This window comes from Oncorhynchus kisutch, linkage group LG21 (assembly GCF_002021735.2).
Source record: "Oncorhynchus kisutch isolate 150728-3 linkage group LG21, Okis_V2, whole genome shotgun sequence".
Lineage (NCBI taxonomy): Eukaryota > Metazoa > Chordata > Actinopteri > Salmoniformes > Salmonidae > Oncorhynchus > Oncorhynchus kisutch.
This window is the reverse complement of record NC_034194.2, coordinates 17,741,033-17,759,480: the sequence shown is the minus strand read 5'-3', so window position 1 is coordinate 17,759,480 and position 18,448 is coordinate 17,741,033. Positions and strand designations below refer to the sequence as shown.

General features: G+C 42.9%; 1 protein-coding gene across 1 annotated transcript in view; it reads left to right on the top strand.

Moving 5' to 3' along the window:
• slc35f1 (solute carrier family 35 member F1) overlaps nucleotides 1-18,448 on the top strand; it is a 122,712-nt gene that overhangs the window by 72,405 nt on the left and 31,859 nt on the right. The window contains exons 3-4 of the mRNA XM_020454678.2: nucleotides 6,960-7,087; nucleotides 11,892-12,051. Of these exons, the coding sequence (XP_020310267.1) occupies nucleotides 6,960-7,087; nucleotides 11,892-12,051 (288 nt within the window). The remainder of the gene's footprint in view (nucleotides 1-6,959; nucleotides 7,088-11,891; nucleotides 12,052-18,448) is intronic.

The window sequence follows — 18,448 nt, the reverse complement described above, 5'->3', positions numbered from 1 at the left end:
AACCCCCGAGCTGACAAGGTACAAATCTGTTGTTCTGCCCCTGAACAGGCAGTTAACCCACTGTTCCTAGGCCGTCATTGAAAATAAGAATTTGTTCTTAACTGACTTGCCTAGTTAAATAAAGGTCAAATTAAAATAAAAAAACTGTGGACTCTGAAAATGATTTGCTCCGACTGGGAAAATACATTTTCGACGGTCATCCAACTCAGAATTCTAAGTCGGGAACTGAGGCCTCTTTCTTGAGCTCCAACCTGAAGATCACTGACGTCATGAGTTCCCAGATGTCTTGAAAGCACCATCAATCCAGAGAATGTCAGACTTTGATGAAAAAGTTTGTGGAAAAAATGTGCTGCGCCGCCTTCTTGTTCAAGTATTTTTGGTGAGTCCAAAATGTCTTGTATGCTGCTGCATAAATTATGTAATATGCCTGGGAGATATGTATACTGTAGCTAAGAAAGTAATACTAAGTGTATGTTGTGTAGTAAGCTGTTAGTAGCCCATGTGCCTCAACCCAATAATTTGGTCCCTTTCCCCCTCATAACTTAGCCTACTGTTCTGACTTGGTGGTGCACATGTAGCCTATAGCTTGTTTTTAGAGAAATGTAATCATCAAATATTGTAAGAGCTTTCATTGTCTGATTATATGCCCCCTTTTTTTCTCCTACGGCCCCTTTATTTGTCCTACAGTTCTCACTTGGTGTACAGGGAGAATACTGTAAGAACGGCTCTAAATTCTGCTGCTGTACATTTCAAATGTGCTGAACAAATATTTATATTGACTACGTCTGTCTTAGCTCGCTCATTAATGTCTTAATCTGAGCCTCTTATCCGCTCATCGTTCCCTTATGCCATAGTGTGTACATCTCAATTGTCAGTAGTAACCACATTTGTTTAAGCATATCAGCTATGTTTTAAAAAAAAATATTAAAGGCAGTAAATGAGGCTGAATGAACTGTTTCACTGCCAGACAAGCCTGGTATAAATCATCAGTATACGTAGAGCATGTTCATGAAAAATGATTATGTAGAGTACAACGGCTATAATGACTTCTAGAGTGGATGTGTGTTTTGTACCTCTCTCAGTCTCTCTCCATCTCTCTGAGTACTCCTCTGTATGGGCTCGGAGTCCCACAGTGTGTGTGTGCCACCACTCGACAGGTGGGGTGTCATAATCTTGTCATTACTTGTTAGCTTGCCGACTGTCTAACACACTGTGTGACTGTGTGTTGTAACTGAGGTAGTCCAGGTGAAGTGGGCCTTCTCAAGGGCACTGTGTGTGTGCATGTGCGTGTGTGTGTGTCAGGGTTGGTCTCAATTCTGAATTGCATTGAGAATGCCTCATAAATTCCAATTCAATTATTGAATTTGAATTGAAGTAGGAAACAGGATACAGAATTGCAATTGAAATTTGAATGAAAGGAAATATAAGTGAATGAAATTCAAATGCCTCTTCTATATTAGGTGTAGCGTATATAAAAATACACAGAACAAAAATATAAACACAACATGCAATAATTTCAAAGATTTTACTGAGTTACAGTTCATATAAGGAAATCAGTCGATTGAAATCAATAAATTAGGCCCTAATCTATGGATTTCACATGACTGGGAATACAGATATGCATTAATCAGGCTGTTGATTGTGTCCTGTGGAATGTTGTCCCACTCCTCTTCAATGGGTGTGTGAAGTTTCTGGATATTGACTGGAACTGGAAAATGCTGTAATACACATCCATACAGAGCATCCCAAACATGCTCAATTGGTGACATGTCTGGAGAGTATACAGGCCATGGAAGAACTGGGACATGTTCAGCTTCCAGGAATTGTGTGCAGATCCTTGTGACATGGGTCCGTGCATTATCATGCTGAAACATGAGGTGGTGGTGGTGAATGGCACGACAATGGGCCTCAGGATCTCATCACGGTATCTCTGTGCATTCAAATTGCCATCGCTAAAATGAAATTGCCTTCATTGTCCGTAGCTTATGTCTGCCCATACCATAACCCCACTGCCACCATGGGGCACTCTGTTCACAACGTTGACATCAGCGTACCACCCAACCACACAACGCCATACACGCTGTCTGCCATCTACCTGGTACAGTTGAAACCAAGATTCATCCATGAAGAACACACTTCTCCAGTGTGCCAGTGGCCATCAAAGGTGAGCATTTGCCCACTGAAGTCGGTTATGACGCCGAACTGCAGTCAGGTCAAGACCCTGGTGAGGATGACGAGTACGCAGATGAGCTTCCCTGAGACGATTTCTGACAGTTTGTGCAGAAATTCTTTGGTTGTGCAAGCCCACAGTTTCATCAGCTGTCCGGGAGGCTGGTCTCAGATGGTCCCGCAGGTGAAAAAGCTGGATGTGGAGGTTCTGGGCTGGTGTGGTTACACGTGGTTTGTGGTTGTGAGGCTGGTTGGACATACTGCCAAATTCTCTAAAACAACATTAGAGGTGGCTTATGGTAGAGAAATTAACATCAAATTCTCTGGCAACAGCTCTTTTGGACATTCCCGCAGTCAACATGCCAATTGCACGCTCCCTCAAAACGTGAGACATCTGTGGCATTGTGTTGTCTGACAAAACTGCACTTTTTAGAGTGGCCTTTTATCGCCCCCCAGCACAAGGTGCAACTGTGTAATGATCATGCTGTTTAATCAGCTTCTTGATATGCCACATCTGTCAGGTGGATGGATTATCTTGGCAAAGCAGGATTGCTCACTAACAGCGATGTAAACAAATATATGCACACAAAAATGAGAGAAATAAGCTTTTTGTGTGAATGGAACATTTCATTGATCTTTTATTTCAGCTCATGAAACATGGGACCAACACTACATGTTGCGTTTATATGTTCAGCGTACATCTTGTATATAAAACATCAAACATGTCATTATATACATGCATATAAAATATTGTTCAAACAATATAGGGCAAATTTTTATATTTCATTAATCACTTACCTTTTGTTAAATATTTAAATATTTGTTAAATATAAGGGTAAAATACATTTCCCATATTTCCCATAATGCATTCGTTTTACACTCAAGTTAACCCTTTGGCCTTGGTGGAAATATAATTGGCTATTCTAAGCACTAAGGTTAAAAGAGTATATGAACATTGTTTCCAGAGAAAAGTGATATATTCTTTAGTATCTGGAAGTGTGAACTTTCCGATTTAATGACTGAGTGGAATTTCTTTGATTTGCACTGATTCAAACTCAAATTAACATTCTACATCCTGTGGGGTGTGGTCATTTTTATTTGAATTTCAACTCATGAGTAGAATGGGAGTGAATTCCAAAATTCTGCATTGAGACCAATCCTGGTGTGTGTATGAGAGAGAGCCTTCACCCCATCTCCCTCCCACTCACAGCCTCTTGCCCTTCCATCCTCCACTGAGCTTCTGATCTCTGTCTGTTAGACTAGACTAAAGACAACAAGCATCACATCAGACACAATTCAAACAGAAGGTCAGGTGATTGGTCTCCAATGATCTGTGTGACTTAGTGATGGGCTCTCTCCCCCTCCCTTGTGTGTAAACAATGATAGAGCGTATTTGCACACCTCGGCGAATAGCGGTGCGTTGATTTAAAGGGACTTCCAGTGTTTGGGCCTCCCACGCCGCCGTTTCAATCTCCCTCCTCTGTTTGAGATAGTCAGCGGTTCACCGGGGCAACCTTCTCCACGACGATAACTCACACTATAACACTAAGCAGAAAGACGCCTCTCTAACCTTGGCTGATGTTGAAGCTGACGAGCAAGCAAGGCCGTGATTTTAACATTGATTTTCAACAATGACAAACCTTTTTCTTTAACAGTTTAGCCAGGTACTAGAAGCTCCCTCTAAGTACCCTTGGTGGAGGCTCAAGGGGGAAGAGAAAAAAGTCCTGAGTTCAAATTGGAGCAGATTTAGAAGGATCCCAATTAGTGCCTGAGGGAGAGAGATAGTCCCGTCTGGTAGAGGAGCACTGATGAAGCACCTAGGCTCCGTCATTAGCCTGCACACTGAGTCCCTTGACACCACCGTTGGCCACAGAGCTTGATGAGGCGGGCTGGAATGGACACAGTGTCTGTCTCCTTTGTCTACTGCTGTTGCTGTTCCCTGGCACGGCTCTTGTCTCCTACCATGTGCTGCTGGGCTTTCTGTTCCAGAAATAGCTGGCCAAGTGCATGCAAAATCAGCATTGTACTGTGTTCAAAATCGTTTTCATATGCTGTTCATGTGCATGTAATATCTTGAGCAGGTCTGGGATCTGTTGTATGTGACAGGAATTGTACCCTTTGCCAGAGGAGACAACCCTATGTTGAATGGTGGTTGTCTGTGCTGCAGCCTAGTGTGATTAGTTTGTTGGCCCTTATCAGTTCTCTTAACAAGCTCCGTAGTGACACCTCTGCTCCGCCCCAGGCCCCTGGTCATCTAGTAAATGTCACTATAATGACACACGCATTAACATTTACAGGTCCAGCAGGCCAAAAGAGATAATTGGGGACTGTAACCTGCAATGAAAGGGAGACATGTCAAGGATTCTAAAAATGACATTTTGGTTGTAGAGTAAGTGAATGTTTTGGATCATTTTAGGTGCATTTATTTTAGGAACGTATTTCATATCTCATTGTGCAGTTTTCTAAATGTGCAATGATCGAAGACCTCGGTGTTTAGAATTGTTTGAACTATGAGGTTGCTAAAGAAACATTACATCCAATGGTCTTGTTATTCTTGATCAAGTTGTAGGACTAGTAGTGCCTTAATTGGTAGAGTAATTGTATTGAAATGCGGAGCCCTGCAGGAATTATTCCAGTAGCATGGTTTAATAGTTTTTACATGGCCAATCAGTGTGTGTGTACCCAGAGGAGCTCCAGGGGACCGGCGCTAGCTAGCTAGCTTCATTTTCACTGTCACTACCCAGACAGGTTAATGTTCTCTTATTCTGGCCTTATTAAAAGCTGCTGCCTGCTAACACATCCTGATCCCCATACGCATCACGTCTCCTCTGCACTTCTAACCAGGTCTGGAGATGTTTTCTGATTTCCTCGGGTACATTTAAATAGCTGTTCGGTGTCTGAAATGGCACTGACCCATGGAGCACATAAAGTGTGTGAGTGCCAGGCAGGCTGTGATAATAGCGTGCTCAGAGACACTTGGCTCTAATAAGAGGTGTTTGATTGCTTTTTTTGAATGTATTTTTCCTCCTGTTGATTGTGTTTTCGGACCGGCTGCGGCGAGGACAAGCTCCTTCATGATGCTGCTACTTGAGTGATTCTGAGCTCGACATGTGAACTTAGACCGTTACTGTAGATAGGCGAGGTACAGTAACAGTAATGCAATAGAATATATGTGGAGTGTTTATCTTTATAGCTTTGCCGTAGAGAGGAATGGTAACAGATAAGCCTATTCCTCACTGACTTTATACTGTCTAGGTAGAAGGAGATTGATATAGAAAGAGCATACAATGACATCCCTGTTTAAATGAACAGATAACCTGCTCTTGGAGATGGACGCTTAGACTTGGACATATAGCTCAGTAAATAATCCTCTATCTTTAGGAAATATTTACCTTTCTCTGTGAACAGTGGCTGGCTGGCTGGCTGGCTGGCTGGCTGGCTGGCTGGCAGGCTGGCTGGCTGGCAGGCTCGGTAATGTTTGCTGTGCTGTGTGACCCATACCCAGTGTTAAAAAATAAAAAGCTAGAACATGTCCCAGTGGAAATCAGTGAAAATGGTTGTTAGCTAGTAGAGCACAGAACCATCAGAGTTTGGGAAAGAAAACGGCTCCCCATCAATGCACTGCACTCCTGTGGACCCCAGAAAGAGTAGCTGCTGCTAATGGGCATCCTAATAAAATACGTAATACTCAACTCCCTCCAGTCAAGGAATGGAAGCCATTTCGAACGATTTCCCTACAAAGGTTTCTGTTCGTTCTACACTTGTGTTCACTCTAGGCAGCTATACATATTTTTGTGTGCATAGAAAGACTGTCAATATGTAAATGCAGGGTAATTAAACCATTTCCTTCAGTGCATCTGTTACAGAGTTAACTTTGATTTCAATAAAGTACCAGTACCATGTATCATTGTTCTAAAGGTATCAGTGTACAACACTATAGCTGCCATAGTATTAACCCCACCAACCTGTGTCTGACAGTTTGATGTTTTTGAGGCTGAAAATAATTTGCTTTTGAACGCCTCCCACTCGCTCCCCTGGAAATATTGTTGGGCTGAAAGTCTGCCTGCACTTCTTTGTTGTCTCCAATTATTCCTCCACTCCTGCCTTACTCTATTTCTCTCTCTACCCACACTCTGATCCCAGAGAGCTTTCTTTCGCCAATTATGGTCATAAAGAAAGGCGGCCATTTTAGAACACTCTCATGTTGGGCTTGTTGTGTTAAGAGATTACTGCACTTTGCTAGCTGTATAGTAACTGAGTTGAATTGAAAATAAATAACTAGCTGGCCGGTGACTGCATTGATCTCTTGAGATTGCCGGAACGCTTTTTCCTTCCATGATCCTCGGGGAAAGGCCGACTTCTCTCGTGTGTGCTTTTGTTAATCTGTTTTGATTTGTCATGTTAATTGTTTCCGTCTTTGTGTCTGTCTTCTAATTCGTTTGAAATGTTAGCCACACACTGAAGCTGGAAGGGAAATCTTATATACGGTAGTTTCAGCATGTTAAGGCTTATAAGGAGCTTACGCACTTATCCCTAGACAATGTCAATTATATCCACCCACAACATCTCATGGGCAAAATAATTCAAATAATTAAATAATTATCAAAATATTAAATAATTCAAAATATTCAAAGATATCATTTGAATTGTATGAATTTATAATAGATAAAAATACAACACCATCAAAAACTGCAGCATGATTAATTCAACTTTCACTTCATATTTAAAAAAACTATCCCTGTGGGAACAGACGTTTTTTTTAGACCATGTCTCTCTTATCCTCTTCACAGGTGAGGAGAATTTACTGGCAATACTGAAAAGGCGATGGTGGAAGTACATGATTCTGGGATTGATAGACATCGAGGCTAACTACCTGGTTATCAAAGCCTACCAATACACCACACTCACCAGCGTACAGGTGAGTCTGTTTTCATCTATCACATGTGAAAGCCTTCGGTGTGCGTGTATGTGCGCAGGGGTGCGTGCGTGCATGTGTCGGGTACAAGGCATTCCCTTGACTGGCCGCTGGACAGACATAAGACAGTAGTACGGCAGTGACCTTTGCCGAGTCTACGTAATAAGATGGCTAATTAAAGGTACACTGGCTGACTCTCATCCCGTGTGTCAGTTCATCTTCATTAAATTGCAGTTATGCCAGAGGAGCCTTACTCAGATCCACCCGAAAGGCATCAGTTCCTTGGCGCAGGGCTGGAGGGATGGATGGAGGGAGGATTAAATGATTATAGGAGAGCCTCGGTTAGAGCACAATAGATTTGGTTTCCTCTCATCTCACCGGAATCTGACATTTTCCTCCACTCCTCCAGAGCCCAGGTAGGACTCAGGATCAGTGTGTCGGTATCCCCTCTCTAGTGATGAATCAGGCCTCTAAACTCTCTCCTCTCAGTGCAGTCAGTTAGGGCTGAACGGGAACAGACGATACCATTAACACTCCACCGGCTAACCAGGACTCTTCCAGTTCCTCCAGCATGCAGGCCTCTCACACTCAGAGAGAGGAGAAATGAGATCCGTGCCAACTGCAAAGTTGTGTTAATGGGTATAGATAGCTCTTGTGGTGTACATGCTGTACTGAAACCATATCAGTTGAGTAGTTTCACCAGATTCTATACCGGCATATTGCAGTGTCATTTTCATTCGTCAAGTCTGTGGTAGCCTGAAAATGTGAGGTATCGGCAACAATCGGAAGCAAATAGATCAATTCCCTCTTCAGATCATAGCTGAGATGTGTCATTTCCATTTGCAAGTAGTGGGAGGGAACCATGTGGAAACAAGTTTGCAGAATACCATCTGTGAATGTGTCTTCTGTCAGCTTGTGGGTCTCTGCCTCTGCCTCTACTCAGCCAGACAGAAAACAGATGGAGTGTCAGTGTCTATATCCATCAGATACCGCTCAGCTCCGACCGCCACTCGAGACCGCTCTGCCTTGCCGTTATTTTAGGAAGTGGAATCGATGACCGGCACGGCACCGCTGTCTCACGACAGAGAGAGATAATCCATGGCCTGGGCCTGAGTCCTGCTCTGGGCTGGAGCAGCGGGAGTGGGAGTGTCAGGGCCAGTGATGTGGAGGGCTGACTGTTCTGTTGAAGTAAAGTAGGGGGAGTGTAAAAGGTACCAGAATCCCCTCATTCCCCTGGGGTCTGGCCCTGTGACTGACAGACAGATAGACCTCATTCCCCTGGGGTCTAGCCCTGTGACTGACAGACAGATAGACCTCATTCCCCTGGGGTCTGGCCCTGTGACTGACAGACAGATAGACCTCATTCCCCTGGGGTCTGGCCCTGTGACTGACAGACAGATAGACCTCATTCCCCTGGGGTCTGGCCCTGTGACTGACAGACAGATAGACCTCATTCCCCTGGGGTCTGGCCCTGTGACTGACAGACAGATAGACCTCATTCCCCTGTGGTCTGGCCCTGTGACTGACAGACAGAAGGGCCTCATTCCCCTGTGGTCTGGCCCTGTGACAGACAGACAGACAGACAGACAGACAGATTTCATTCCCCTGTGGTCTGGCCCTGTGACAGACAGACAGACAGACCTCATTCCCCTGTGGTCTGGCCCTGTGACTGATAGACAGACAGACCTCATTCCGCTGTGATCTGGCCTTGTGACTGATAGACAGACAGACCTCATTCCGCTGTGATCTGGCCTTGTGACAGACAGACATACCCCATTCCCCTGTGGTCTGGCCCTGTGACTGACAGATAGACCCCATTCCCCTGTCGCCTGACTCTGTGACAGACAGACAGACCTCATTTCCATTCCCCTGTGGTCTGGCCCTGTGACAGACAGACCTCATTCCCCTGTCGTATGGCCCTGTGACAGACAGACAGACAGACAGACAGGCGGGATGACAGACAGACAGACAGACAGACAGACAGACAGACAGACAGACAGACAGACAGACAGGCGGGATGACACAGTGACGAGTTGATCAGTACCTCCATGCCCTACTGACCCAAAGTCAGCACAACGCACTGATGTGACAAGCACACTAATGGCCTGCAGCTACTGTTTACACAGCGATGGATCTATCCGCATGGTGTGACTGTCACTGAATGATTAGGTCGGACGGTGACGAGAGTGATAGGGTGACTCTCTTCCACAGTGTAGAGACAGAGATATTTGAGAGTAGCATTGCACAGCAGCAGCTCTCTCTCTCTCCAAAGTAAACCCAGCCTGAGCATATAGCGAAGGTGATTAAACATTCAGAGGAAGGGGTGCTCATGGAATCACTGTAAATATTGACTCAGTAAACAGCTAGAACTCAATCTGGGACTCCTCAGTATTTTTGTTTTCGAGGTCTGTTGTGCAAGTTTGTTTGATATTTAGAGAACAGCTCAGGTCAAGTGAAGTCAAATGAAGTAGTTTTGGTTGTTAGTTGGAGACTTTATCAATGGACTCTCTCCCTCTAAGGCCACGTTTTCCTCTCCTCTTGTTACTCTGTGCAGGGTAATTTGCTATTTAGTTTGATTGGCTTTCACTAACTGATTCCTTTGGAGGAGGGTGGAGGAGAGAAATAGCCAGAACAATTCTCAACAGTGTTATGTAAACTATAAAATTTTTAGACAATGCCTCATCAATATTAATATGCAGGCATGAAGAGAAGTGGGCATGAGATGGTGCTATAAAATACTTTCCCATTAAGGGGAAATGATTAGTTGTTATGAATGGTCATGGTGTCTGGCTAGGCTCCAGTATGAGGAGATCAGTGGACACATCTGGGGAAAGCTCCTCTTCGTCAACTCGTTAGAACAGGCAGCTACAGATGTAGGATCTTTATTTGAGCCAGTTTGCTGCAGCAACAGGAAATGTGAATTATTACGTGGACTATTTTTTGTAGGGGTTGATACATTCCTCGTTAGGGAAATCGACAACTTTAGAAGCCTTTTTAAACCTCAAATACACTACAAGTGTGCATTTCCTGCTAGGCAAAAGAGTGATCAAATTAAGATCCTACATCTGAATGCTACTCAGTCCTCCACTTCAAGACATGCAGGTAGCCAGCTGCGGTCCTGGGGACAAATCACTGTAAAACAGAGGAATTAGTTGAAGATTTATTTCGGCAGAGTTAAGCGGAGAGTCTTAGGACTGACTAAATCGCATCATTCTTTCTCCTCACTTGGCTAAGTCTCATAGGACCTGTGATAATTGTATCGGTTTCATTAGTTTGCTGGTATTTGTAAAAAGGAGCAGAGAATGTCATTGACAATGTCAGGTCTATTATTTTGCTAGTAATTCACTGTAAAAGTTGTCGGGTTAATGCCAGAGCTGTTCCCCAGATAGCCCTGAGAGAACAGGTGAGAGTAAACACAGAACTCAACCCTCAATCACTCACTCACTTTCAGGGTTCTCTCATGGTTATCGTTATCCCTACACTGTTTATTGATCTCTCTCCACTTCCCTTTTTCTCTCTCTCTTGCTCTCTCTCTCTCTCTCTCTCTCTCGCTCTTGCTCCTTTTCCTCTCATCCTTCTGTCATCCTGTCATTCTCATCCTTCTCTCATCCCTCTGTCATTCTTTTTCTCTCTCCCGCTCTCTGTGATTGTCCCCCTCATTCCCTCCCTCCACTTTCTCTCTCTACTCTCTCTCGCTCAAGGGCACGCTTCACTACAGTAACAGACAGGTTTATATAACCAAGCGGTGAAAAGGCCTTCCATTAGGCAGAAACACGCTGGCCTGCTGAGCGAGTGAGACATACTGGGCTGTCGTTGCACACATCGATAAACCACACGTTATTATGCCAGGGTGGTCTGAGGTGTCAGAACATTCGTTTACACATCGATAAACCACACGTTATTATGCCAGGGTGGTCTGAGGTGTCAGAACATTCGTTTACACATCGATAAACCACACGTTATTATGCCAGGGTTGTCTGAGGTGTCAGAACATTCGTTTACACATCGATAAACCACACGTTATTATGCCAGGGTTGTCTGAGGTGTCAGAACATTCGTTTACACATCGATAAACCACACGTTATTATGCCAGGGTGGTCTGAGGTGTCAGAACATTCATTTACACCGATAAACCACACGTTATTATGCCAGGGGTTGTCTGAGGTGTCAGAACATTCGTTTACACATCGATAAACCACACGTTATTATGCCAGGGTTGTCTGAGGTGTCAGAACATTCGTTGAACACATCGATGTTGTCAGTTGCCAGGAGATCCACCGCACCACCTCTTCTCCTCTGTGTACTCGACCTGTGATGAGCAGTAATGGGGTTTGCTGTCCTGCGGTTAACCCCTCGTTCTCCCGTGCACTACCTTTCCCAGAGAGTGAGCCCATAGTGCTACCACTAAGTGCCAGAGAGGCTTCCCAGAATGGAGACCTGATGGTCCCCTAGGCGATCATAAATGTTCCTCTCCTCCCTCCTGCATGGCCCCTTCTCCTCCCTGACACGCCATCCACCATCACCCCTAATTCGCCATCCTTATTTTCTCTCATCACCATTAGTGTTGGACTGTCCTCTGACCTCGTCCTCTGTAGTACTGTGTGTCCCCGCTGTCCTATGTGTCACCCCCTGGACTTTGTGGTGGGTGGTTTTTAGCTCTGCTGTGATACCATCTCTGGTGTGTATTTTGTCTATGTGGTGTACAGTATCTTGGATACTCCATTGAAACCATTTTCCCTGTGTGTCTCTATGAACTAGAGTTCAGTGTGTCCATTCTAACCCCGTATCTCTCCGCTCTGTCTGTCAGCTCCTAGACTGTTTCACCATCCCCGTGGTGCTGCTGCTGTCCTGGTTCTTCCTGCTGGTGAGGTACAAGGCCGTGCACTTTGTGGGCGTCGGGGTGTGTCTGCTGGGCATCGGCTTAATGGTGGGGACAGACGTCCTGGTGGGAAGACAACAGGGCCTAGGTAACACACACATGCTCACACACCACTTTGGACTACAGGGAAGTAATATCAGGTTTTGATTGAGAGGAAGGCGAGCATGGGTAAGAGGATGGGTAAGAGGATGGGTAAGAGGATGGGTAAGAGGATGGGTAAGAGGATGGGTAAGAGGATGGGTAAGAGGATGGGTAAGAGGATGGGTAAGAGGATGGGTAAGAGGATGGGTAAGAGGATGGGTAAGAGGATGGGTAAGAGGATGGGTAAGAGGATGGGTAAGAGGATGGGTAAGAGGATGGGTAAGAGGATGGGTAAGAGGATGGGTAAGAGGATGGGTAAGAGGATGGGTAAGAGGATGGGTAAGAGGATGGGTAAGAGGATGGGTAAGAGGATGGGTAAGAGGATGGGTAAGAGGATGGGTAAGAGGATGGGTATTAGCAGCCCCTTTTTTTTCTATATGATTGTTTACTTATTCCATTTGAAGATTGTACATTAGAAATATCAAGGTTGTTTTTTTAGTTTGATATGATATGGCCTAATTGTTGAGGTCGGGTATATTATGACTTAAAAGCTGTGAATCTGAACGAATAGCTTTTAAGATAAAACGTAATAAATATGAAATGATTTATTATAGGGCTAGGATAAAGGATTATATAATTAAAACCCTGCCTAAGTTCTCTATTTGGAATAGGCCTATACGATCCTAAAATAATTGGTGTTATTACACTTTTACATTTAAAAAATACATCTATATATAAAATATGTAAAGGATGATCATTGTTCCGATACACACCGGCAAATGGATTAGGTATTGTCAACAGGGTTGTTGTCTCTAGTGTGTGTGGGCTGGTTAACACTGGGATAAAGTGATTAAAGTTAACGGTAGAACTAATACAAAAACTGCCTTATGAAAGCACTTCTCTAAGCGAGAGAGGTATATTATACGTTTCTATATAACTGCATGTATTCTTGGCTATCGTGCCTTGGCTGTGTCAGAGTCGATTGTAAATGAAACCTGGGTATTCCTCCATGGGCAGTGTGATGCCTAAGACTAAGTTTTACTAACTAGCGGCCGTTACAATCTATGGTCCTTTTTCCTTCTTCCTTTTTGGTCGGAATACAACAGGACATAATGACGACTACGTGAAATATGTCTTGCATGTAATGGACATTAAAAAGAAGTACTGGTCTTGTGATATGTTCAGGTTGTTTTCTCTTCATTTTCTTCAAAAGAATTTGAACAATTGAATCCAAGGAACTGAGCAGGCTGGGCTGACATGCTTATAGCCTTGCTCGGACTTTCTAAATATGCGCATGCATTTATAAGATGTTGTTATCATTTATATTACTATTATCTATTATTGTTACTATTTCTTTTTTTCCTGACTGTTTTCCATGTTATTTGGTTGGTTATCTTAAGCACCCTCGTAGATGTTATCATGGGACTGCCCATATTTCCCTCTGGCCAACACCATTTCGCGGCCAAGGGTTTGCTTTAGGATGCAAAGGTGTGTCATGAGTCAGGGAGATGGTCTGATGGTGGGGGGAGATATGGGGGGAGGTTTTAGTGGGTGGAACAATAGGACATTGGAGGTTTACAAAGTTGCAGCTACAGTATGCTTAAAAGGGCTAATTATTATGGTACAACTATATGGACAGTTAATCATCATGGTGCTTTTTAATGGTAAGTTTACAAAAATTGGTTGTGGTAAGTATAATTTGAACTTTGTTATCATTATGGTAAGTGGGGAAATAAGTATAGCCAGTTATAATTGTAATGGCTTAGCAGATCATTAAAAAACTAAGATACATTTTTACATGACTAAAAGATCAAGCATATAACATCTATTGTTTACAGGAAACTCATTCTACAAATATAGATGAGGTTAGGTGGAAAATGGACTGGGAGGGAGAAATATATTTTTGTCATGGTCAAAGAAACTCAAAAGAGGGGATTATACTGATTAATACAAATTTGGATCTGATTGTGAAAACTGTCGGCAAGGAAGATGGATTATTTTAAATATGCTATTGGACCAAAAACAGATCTGACTAATTAATCTATATGGGCCAAATAATGATGATCTACACTTCTTCGAAAATATATATAATAATCTATTGAGCTCGCAAGCAACAAAATAATATATTATTATGGTGGGAGATTATAATACGGTTTTAAGTACCTCAATGGATCGTAAAGAAAATCACTCTACAAACTATCACCCTCAAACACTGAAGGAGATCACGAAGATCATGGATACATTAAAACTAGTGGATATATGGACGACACAACAGTGGTATGATTACCAACAACGACGAGAGTGTGGTGTCAGGAAAACAACCTCTCACTCAATGTCAGCAAAACAAAGGAGATGATGGTGGACTTCAGGAAACAGCAAAGGGAGCGCCCCCCTATCCACATCGACGGGACAGCAGTGGAGAAGGTGGAAAGTCTTCAGTTCCTCTGTGTTCATATCACCGACAGACTGAAATGGTCCACGCACACCGACAGTGTGGTGAAGAAGGCACAACAGCACCTCTTCTACCTCAGGAGGCTGAAAGAATGTGGCTTGTCACCGAAAACCCTCACTAACTTTTACAGGTGAACAATTGAGAGCATCCTGTCGAGCTATATCACCGCCTGGTACGGCAACTGCACCGCCCACAACCGCAAGACTCTCCAGAGGGTGTTGCGGTCTGCACAACGCATCACCGGGGGCAAACTTCCTGCTCTCCAGGACACCTACAGCACCTGATGTCACAGGAAGGTAAAAAAGATCATCAAGGACGGCCATAACTACCCGAGCCACTCCCTGTTCACCCCGCTTCCATCCAGAAGGTGAGGTCAGTACAGGTGCATCAAAGCTGGGACAGACAGATTGTTAAACAGCTATCACTAGCACAGAGAGGCGGCTGCCTACCCACAGACTTGATGTCATTGGCCACTTTAATACATGGAACAGTATTCACTTTAATAATGCCACTTTAAGAATGTTTACATATCTCATCTCGTATGTATATAATGTATAATGTATCCTTCACTATCTATTCTTTACTATCTGTTGCATCTTAGCCGCTCTGTCACTGCTCATCCATATATTTGATACTTATATATTCTCATCCCATTCCTTCGCTAGATTGTGTGTATTAGGTTTTGTTGTGGAATTGCTAGATATTACCTGTTAGATGCTGTTAGATGCTGCTGTTAGATGCTGCTTACCTGTAAGCAGTATTTCGCTACACTCGCAATAACATCTGCTAACCATGTGCATGTGACCAATAAAATGTGATTTGATTTGAACAACCCTGATCAAGTAAGATATACATGGCGGAGCTATCCGTCCTGATTACTTCCTCGTCTTGTTCTTGCTGGCATCAAAAGGTCAAAAAAGTATTAATAGGAGACCGAATGCGATCGGACCACCGTCTAATTGGCCTCCATATAACTCTTACAGAATTTCCAAGTGGATGGGGATATTGGAAATTGAATCAAAGCCTATTGGATGACAATTTGTTCTTAACTAAAGACAAAATAATTTGCAATTGACTTTTTTGCACAACATATCGGGCACTTTTGAATGGGGCACTTTTAAATGTACTTTTAGAGACCATTCAATGCAATACTCATCATTAAAACTAAAGCAGTTTACAGGTAAAAATAGATTAGACTAATGAAATAAATAGAGGAATTAACAGCACCGGTACCGTTTGGGGTCACTTAGAAATGTCCTTGTTTTTTAAAGAAAAGCTTACATTTTGTCCATTAAAATAACATCAATTGATCAGAAATACAGTGTAGACTGTACAGTTCACCTAATACCTTTTTTGCACTATTGGTTAGAGCCTGTAAGTAAGCATTTCACTGTAATATTCAGTGCACGTGACAAACTTTGATTTGACATAATTTTGTAAATGACTATTGTTGGTGGAAAAGGCAGATTTTTAATGGAATATCTACATAGGCGTACACAGGCCCGTTATCAGCAACCATTACTCCTATGTTCCAATGGCACATTGTGTTAGCTAATCCAAGTTTATCATTTTAAAAGGCTAATTGATGCTGACAGCTGAAAACTGTTGTTTTGATGGGAGAAGCAATAAAACTGGCATTTAGACTAGTTGAATATCTGGAGCATCAGCATTTGTGGGTTTGATTACAGGCTCAAAACGGCCAGAAACAAAGACTTTCTTCTGAGACTCGTCTGTCTATTCTTGTCCATAGAAATTAAGACTATTCCACGCGAGAAGGCCAGCATCCCGGAGTCGCCTCTTCACTGTTGACGTTGAGACTGGTGTTTTGCGGGTACTATTTAATGAAGCTGCCAGTTGAGGACTTGTGAGACATCTGTTTCTCAAACTAGACACTCTAATGTACTTGTTCTCCTGCTCAGTTGTGCATTGGGGCCTCCCAGTCCTCTTTCTATTCTGGTTAGGGCCAGTTTGTGCTGTTCTGTGAAGGGAGTAGTACACAGTGTTGTACGAGATTTCAGTTTCTTGGCAATTTCTTGCATGGAATAGCCTTAATTTCTCAGAACAAGAATAGACTGATGAGTTTCAGAAGAAAGTACTTTGTTATGGTCCATTTTGAGCCTGTAATCGAACCCACAAATCCTGATGCTCCAGATACTCAACTAGTCTTCAGAAGGCCAGTTTTATTGCTTCTTTAATCAGAACAACTGTTTTCAGCTGTGCCAACATAATTGCAAAAGGGTTTTCTAATGATCAATAAATTAACTTATCACAATTCATTTCTATAGAAAGTTAGCGAAAATAGATACGATTCTGCAACTATGGAAAGGTAAATACTTGTCTATTTATGGAATAATCACATTGATTAACTCTTTGGTCCTATCACAGTTTACTTATTTACTAATGGCATTGCCTATTCCAGATGATTCGTTTTTAAAATCATATGAGCAAAAAATACTTAATTTTATTTGGAATGCTAAGCCAGACAAAATTAAACCTGCCTATTTACATAATGAATATGAGTTTGGGGGCAAAAATGATTAAATATTAAAACCTCTCACTAAAAGCTTCACTCTGTTACAATGATGCTTGAATGAACTCGAACCCAGTCGCAGAGAAACACAGCAAACAGTGGGTAAGTTTAAATCTAGAACTTTACTTAAAGTCTTCACAGAAACAAGGCAACAGCACAAGAGTGCACTAAACAAAACATAAGACCTAAGCAAGGATCCAGCCCAACAGAGGAACCTAAATAGCCAGGCAACCAGGTGAACAGAGAGGGCAATCAAACACAGGTGAAACCAATAAGAAGCAATCAGGGTAACCTGGGAGCTAGAAGCAAGGTAAGGGTGCCCTCCAGCAGTAACCTAAGGAAACGCACACCGAAAGAAACAGAAACTGTGACACACTCATACTTAAGTTGTACTTAAACCCCAAATGGTTCTCCAGTAGATACGGGAATATCTGCTCAATCCAAATTTACAACCACCTGATTGCAGCACAACCACAAAATGGAGGAGGCAAGTGGAAAAGGGAGAAGGTTGGGAACTTGTTTGCCTGCCATATATTAAAGATACAAATTGGCAGAAAGGATCTGGCATAAATAGAAAAATATACCAGTTTAATTTGAGGACAAAAATGTTGACAGCTGTGCCATACAGGTTGCAAAATAAATGGGAGGAGATCTGATGTACCAATTCCATGGCATATGGTTTATGAACTGGTACAAAAAAACTACACTTGATTCAACACTTAGAGTTTTTCAATTTAAACAATTATATAAATTCTTGCCACTGACAGAATGCTGTATATATGGGGCATACAACAATATCAGCTCTGTAGATTTTGTTGTGAAGAGACAGAATCAATAGATCACTTATTCTAGTATTGCCACCATGTAGCTTGTTTCTGGTCACAGGTTCAGGAACGGTTAAAAAATCACAACATGCTCTTAAAATGAACCTAACAAACAGCAGTGTTGGGTGATCTGGAAAGCCATAGTCAGTCAATAAATAATATAATCATACTTGTATGAAAGGTTTTCATCTTTAGATAACAATCTGAGGATAATATACGATTACAAAGGTTAAAAAAAGTAGTAAAACATCACAGCATAATTGAAAAATATATGGCACATGGAAACCAAACAAGGGCGGTCTATGGTGATAGGTGGGATGGGCTGAGAGTGGCTGAGGGTTGGGATTAAAGAGCTGAGGTCTATGGTGATAGGTGGGATGGGCTGAGAGTGGCTGAGGGTTGGGATTAAAGAGCTGAGGTCTATGGTGATAGGTGGGATGGGCTGAGAGTGGCTGAGGGGTGGGATTAAAGAGCTGAGGTCTATGGTGATAGGTGGGATGGGCTGAGAGTGTCTGAGGGGTGGGATTAAAGAGCCGAGGTCTATGGTGATAGGTGGGATGGGCTGAGAGTGGCTGAGGGGTGGGATTAAAGAGCTGAG